The sequence below is a fragment of the Etheostoma spectabile genome, unplaced genomic scaffold, assembly GCF_008692095.1.
Source record: "Etheostoma spectabile isolate EspeVRDwgs_2016 unplaced genomic scaffold, UIUC_Espe_1.0 scaffold00009934, whole genome shotgun sequence".
NCBI classification, from domain to species: Eukaryota; Metazoa; Chordata; class Actinopteri; order Perciformes; family Percidae; genus Etheostoma; species Etheostoma spectabile.
Genome location: NW_022603760.1, coordinates 28850 through 35000, shown reverse-complemented (window position 1 = coordinate 35000; position 6151 = coordinate 28850). Strand labels below are relative to the sequence as shown.

General features: G+C 47.0%; 1 protein-coding gene across 1 annotated transcript in view; it reads left to right on the top strand.

The window, feature by feature from the left end:
* LOC116679223 (thimet oligopeptidase-like) overlaps positions 1 to 2902 on the top strand; it is a 5695-nt gene extending 2793 nt beyond the window's left edge. The window contains exons 4-5 of the mRNA XM_032508910.1: positions 936 to 1072; positions 2795 to 2902. Of these exons, the coding sequence (XP_032364801.1) occupies positions 936 to 1072; positions 2795 to 2902 (245 nt within the window). The remainder of the gene's footprint in view (positions 1 to 935; positions 1073 to 2794) is intronic.
* Positions 2903 to 6151: the final 3249 nt, after the last annotated feature.

Here is a 6151-nt window from a genome sequence, read left to right as displayed (position 1 = left end):
TCTCTGCAGTTTAGATAGAAGACATTCAGATACCCCTCGTCTCTCTGCAGTTTAGATAGAAGACATTCTGATCCCCCTGTCTCTCTGCAGTTTGATAGAGGACATTCGGATCCCCTGTCTCTCTGCAGTTTAGATAGAGGACATTCTGATCCCCCTGTCTCTCTGCAGTTTGATAGAGGACATTCTGATCCCCCTGTCTCTCTGCAGTTTGATAGAGGACATTCTATCCCCTGTCTCTCTACAGTTTAGATAGAGGACATTCTGATACCTTGTCTCTCTGCAGTTTAGATAGAGGACATTCTGATACCTTGTCTCTCTGCAGTTTGATAGAGGACATTTGATTCCCCTGTCTCTCTGCAGTTTAGATAGAGGACATTCTGATACCCCTGTCTCTCTGCAGTTGATAGAGGACATTCGGATCCACCTGTCTCTCTGCAGTTTAGATAGAGGACATTCTGATCCCCTGTCTCTCTGCAGTTTGATAGAGGACATTCTGATCCCCTGTCTCTCTGCAGTTTGATAGAGGACATTCTAATCCCCTGTCTCTCTACAGTTTAGATAGAGGACATTCTGATACCTTGTCTCTCTGCAGTTTAGATAGGACATTCTGATACCTTGTCTCTCTGCAGTTTGATAGAGGACATTCTGATTCCCCTGTCTCTCTGCAGTTTAGATAGAGGACATTCTGATACCTTGTCTCTCTGCAGTTTTGATAGAGGACATTCTGATACCTTGTGTCTCTGCAGTTTTGATAGAGGACATTCTGATCCCCCTGTCCTCTGCAGTTTAGATAGAGTTCTCGACCCCTGTCTCTCGCAGTAGATAAGGACATTCTCATACCCCTGTCTCTCTGCAGTTTAGATAGAAGACATTCTTATCCCCTTCGTCTCTCTACAGTTTTGATAGAGGACATTCTGATACCGTGTCCTCTGCAGGGACCAACATGCCGGCGACCTTCGGGCACCTGGCGGGAGGCTACGACGCCCAGTACTACGGCTACCTGTGGAGCGAGGTCTTCTCCATGGACATGTTCTTCGCTCGCTTCAAACAAGAAGGAATCATGAACCCTAAGGTCAGAGACCTTAGAGACACTACCGCAGGAGACAGGGACACAGAGAGAGGGACACCTCGGAAGGACAGAGAGAGAGAGAGGGACACCTCGGAAGTAGGGCTGTGCAATTAATTGAATTTCGGTTTCGGTTTCGGTTTCGGCTCCCAGCGATTACCAAAATAGTACAATCGAGTAAAAACGATTATTTTGCCATGTTGTAATTTCCTCGTGTGTTTCTGAATGGCGCGCACACCACGTCATGCGCACATCCCCCCCCCGAAGCCAAACGCTTTCAGCCTACACGGTCAGGGAGGCAGGTCGCGTGCATGTTACCCGCTGGAATTTAAAAACTCAGCGAGAGTAAAGATGGCCGAAGGAGGGCGGCCACAGCAGCGTTTGTAAGCAACAAAGGCAAAAACCACCTCCACCGTCTGGGAACGGTTTGGCTTCGAGGAATCCGACGACGAGCAGGAACATGCTACGAGCAGGACTGGCTACACGTGGTGGCTGCAAGTCAAGGGGACACACGAACTAACACAGAGTGACCTGGGACAATTTAATAAAGAAACAGAAACGGCAATCCACTCCCTCAACGTCCTCCGTAACCCAGACGTCCCTAACACACACTCCGTACAGCGCAGCTCCTTATCCGTTGAATTCGGAAAGACGCAAATAATACCGAGTCTGTTGCCTATTATTCAGCTAAAGACGTGCGCTAATAGTTAAGTATTAGCTTTAATGCCGGGGCCTTTTATTTCCTGGGTTGAGTTGCTGGAATTTGTTTATGTTTTGCCAAAATGTTGCCTCCTTGTTTTAAAGAGATTGTGGAAGGAAATACAGGGAATAAATACTTTTATACTTTGATTGAAATTTATATTTATATTTTTTTTTATAGTTCAAAAAGTAGCCTACAATAAATGTTCAATGTTTTAAAGAATTGTTGAAGGGTGTCTTTTTAATAAATGCGACACGTTTACAAAGTCATGTGAAATAATCGTGATTTCAATATTGACCAAAATAATCGTGATTATGATTTTTCCCAAATCGAGCAGCCCTACTCGCAGGAGGGACAGACAGCGAGAGAGGACACCCTCGAACGGGACAGAAAGAGAGAGGGACACCTCGGAAGGGACAGAGAGAGGGACACCTCGGAAGGGACAGAGAGAGGGACACCTCGAAGGGACAGAGAGAGAGAGAGGGACACCTGGAAGGGACAGAGAGAGAGAGAGAGGGACACCTCGGAAGGGACAGAGAGAGAGAGAGGGACACCTCGGAAGGGACAGACAAAGAGAGAGGGACACCTCGGAAGGGACAGAGAGAGAGAGAGGGACCCTCGGAAGGACAGAGAGAGAGAGAGGGACACCTCGGAAGGGACCAAGAGAGAGAGGAGAGAGGGACACCTCGGAAGGGACAGAGAGAGAGAGGGACACCTCGGAAGGGACAGAGAGGACGGACAGAGAGACACTTGGAGCGAGACAGAAAGAAGAGAGGGACAGAGAAAGACAGAAACAGACGGACAGAGGGAGAGAGACAGAAAGAGAGGGACAGAAAGACAGAGCAAGAGAGGACAAAGAACAGACAGTAAATAGAGAAAACGTATCAACCAGTTCAGATCTTCATCACTCTATAGATCTTATATGGAGATGGAGGGAAACTGTTAGCGTAGCCTAGCCTAGCCTAGCCTAGCTTAGCACACACCGACGCTGACTAACCTGAGTCTCTGTGTCCTGATTGGTCCTCCAGTGGGTCTGGACTACAGGAGTTCATCCTGCGTCCCGCGGCTCGGAGGACGCGTCTGAGATGCTGAGAAGTTCCTGGGCCGGGAGCCCCAGCAGGAGGCCTTCCTCCTGAGTAAAGGCCTGACGCTGGAGCAGGACGCCCGCACGACCCTGTCCTGCTGACCAATCACAGCGCCCGGCTCCTCCAATCACAGCGCCCGGCTCCACCAATCACAGCGGACTGGTTTTCTACAAAAACTGTAAAATGTCAACGGGGGAAAAGGAGCAGAAATAAAATGATTTGACGTGTGACGTCTTCGTGGTTCAATAACGAAATTAACAAAATGAACAGTTTCCTTTATGTAAAGATTATAGTATTATTATTATTATTATATTATTATTATATTATTATATATTATAATATTATTATATTATATTATTATAAGGAGGAGCAGTTGTGATGCGGTGGCTTCTGAGAATACATAAGAAAAATTACACATACAAGAGACACAGGACGAGAGAGACACTCAGAGACAGAGACACACACAGACAAGAGAGAGACACAGAGACACATGACACACACAGACATGAGCGAGACACAGAGACAAGAGAGACACACATACAAGAGACACAGAAGAGACACAAGAGAGAGACACTCAGACACATGACACACAGACACTTGAGAGACACACAGAGACAAGAGACACACATACAAGAGACACAGAAGAGACACAAGAGAGAGACACTCAGACACATGACACACAGACGTGAGAGAGACACACAGAGACAAGAGAGACACATACAAGAGACACAGAAGAGACGAGAGACGCACACAGACACACAAGAGAGAGACACTCAGACACATGATACACAGACATGAGCGAGACACACAGAGACAAGAGAGACACACATACAAGAGACACAGAAGAGACACAAGAGAGAGACACTCAGACACATGACACACAGACATGAGAGAGACACACAGAGACAAGAGAGACACATACAAGAGACACAGACACAGCCATCATTAAACAGCCTCCCTCTCTCTGTCCCTTGTCTTTCTGTCTGTCTCTCTCTCTCTCTGTCTGTACCTTGTCTCTCTGTACCTTGTCTCTCTGTCTGTCCTTTGACTGTCTCCCTCTCTCTGTCTGTCCCTTGTCTGTCTCCCTCTCTCTGTCCCTTGTCTCTCTGTCTGTCTCCCTCTCTCTGTCTCTAGTAGCCTGCAGCTCTACAGTAGCTTGTTATCCTCATTATCGTCGCCTCCTCGCCTCCGTCTCAGGTGTAATTATTGTGGAGCTGCAGCTGTGGACGGCGTCCCCCGGGGGCCCCGGCAGCTCATACGCCCCCCCCCCCACCCAGCCCCCCCCCCAATCCACGGGGGCCGAGCTTTCAGTAAACACTCATCCGGTACAGTGTGTGATGGTGAAGAGACAGAAAAACACTCCGAGAGAAACAGGTTGACAACAACATGAAACATGCTGAATGTGGGAAACCCTCTTAAAGGGGCAGGACCCCTCTAAAGGGACAGGAACCCTCTTAATTGGACCAAAAACCCTCTTGAAGGGACGTAACCCCTCTTAGAAACTTTCTTAAAGGGGACGTACCCCTCTTAGAAACTTTCTTAAAGGGACAGAACCCCTCTTAGAAACTTTTCTTAAAAGGACAGAACCCCTCTAGAAAACTTCTTAAAGGGACAGAACCCCTCTTAAAGGGACAGGAACCCTCTTATTGGACCAAAAACCCTCTGAAGGGACGTAACCCCTCTTAGAAACTTCTTAAAGGACAGAACCCCTCCTTAGAAACTTTCTTAAAGGGACGTAAACCCTCTTAGAAACTTCTTAAAGGGACAGACAACCCCTCTTAGAACTTTCTTAAAAGGACAGAACCCCTCTTAGAAAACTTCTTAAAGGGACAGAACCCCTCTTAAAGGACAGGAACCCTCTTAATTGGACCAAAAACCCTCTTGAAGGCAGAAGCCCTCTTAGAAACTTTCTTAAAGGGACAGACCCCCTCTTAGAAACTTCTTAAAAGGACAAAACCCCTCTCTTACAGGGACAGACCCCCTCTAAAGGGACAGACCCCCTCTTACAAAACTTTCTTAAAGGAACAGAACCCCTCTTAAAGACAGAACACCTCTTAAAGGGACAGAACACCTCTTAAAGGGACAGACCCCTCTTAAAGGGACACATTGAAATTACACTTCCATTGGACGTGCCATGTGTCGTGTCTTCTTTGATTGAACGAACGAGAACTTTCCCATAAAAACTCTTTTCATCGAAAGACGTCATTAAGAGTTCGAATGTGACTGATGATAACGGACTTTAAAGGTTATTAATAAAAGCTCATTAAGGAAGTGATGCAAGCTCAGAAGTCTTTGGACTTTTCTTTCAATAAAAATCACTCAAACAGATTAATTGCTTAACAACATCCAGTCACACAAACACACACAAATACACATACACATATATATATACACACACATATATATATATATATATATATATATATATATATATATATATACACACACAGTATTTACAGTATATAAAGTACAGTAGAAGAAGAGTCAGGAGGGAGAGACGGTTGTCGGGGAGGAAACTCTCGGAGGAAAAACACACCTTAGAGAAGAGAAACCAAACAACTGGAGGAAGCAGACGAGAAGAAGACGGAGACGGAGAAGCAGACGAGACGGAGACAGAGAAGCAGAAGAAGACGGAGACAGAGAAGCAGAAGAAGACGGAGACAGAGAAGCAGACAGACGAGAGAGAGAAGCAGAAGACGGAGACAGAGAAGCAGACGAGAAGAAGACGGAGACAGAGAAGCAGACGAGAAGAAGACGGAGACAGAGAAGCAGAAGAAGACGGAGACAGAGAAGCAGACAGAGACAGAGAAGCAGACGAGACGGAGACAGAGAAGCAGAAGAAGACAGAGACAGAGAAGCAGACGAGACGGAGACAGAGAAGCAGACAGAGACAGAGAAGAAGACGAAGACGGGAGAAGAAGACAGAGACGGAGACAAGAAGGAGAAGAAGAAGAAGTCTGAAGAAGACAGAGACGGAGACAGAGACGGAGAAGAAGAAGACTGAAAACAACCAGAGGGAGAAAGAGACAGAGAGGGAGAGGGAGAAGACGATGGAGAAGGAGACGGAGACAGAGAGGGAAAAGGAGAGGGAGACAGAGAAGGAGACGAGAGGGAAAAGGAGAGGGACAGAGAAGGAGACGGAGACAAAGAGGGAAAAGAGAGGGAGACAGAGAAGGAGACGGAGACAGAGAGGGAAAAGGAGAGGGAGACAGAGAAGGAGACGGAGACAGAGAGGGAGACGGAGAAGGGACGGAGACAGAGAGGAGACGGAGAAGAAGACAGAGAAGGAGACGGAGAAGA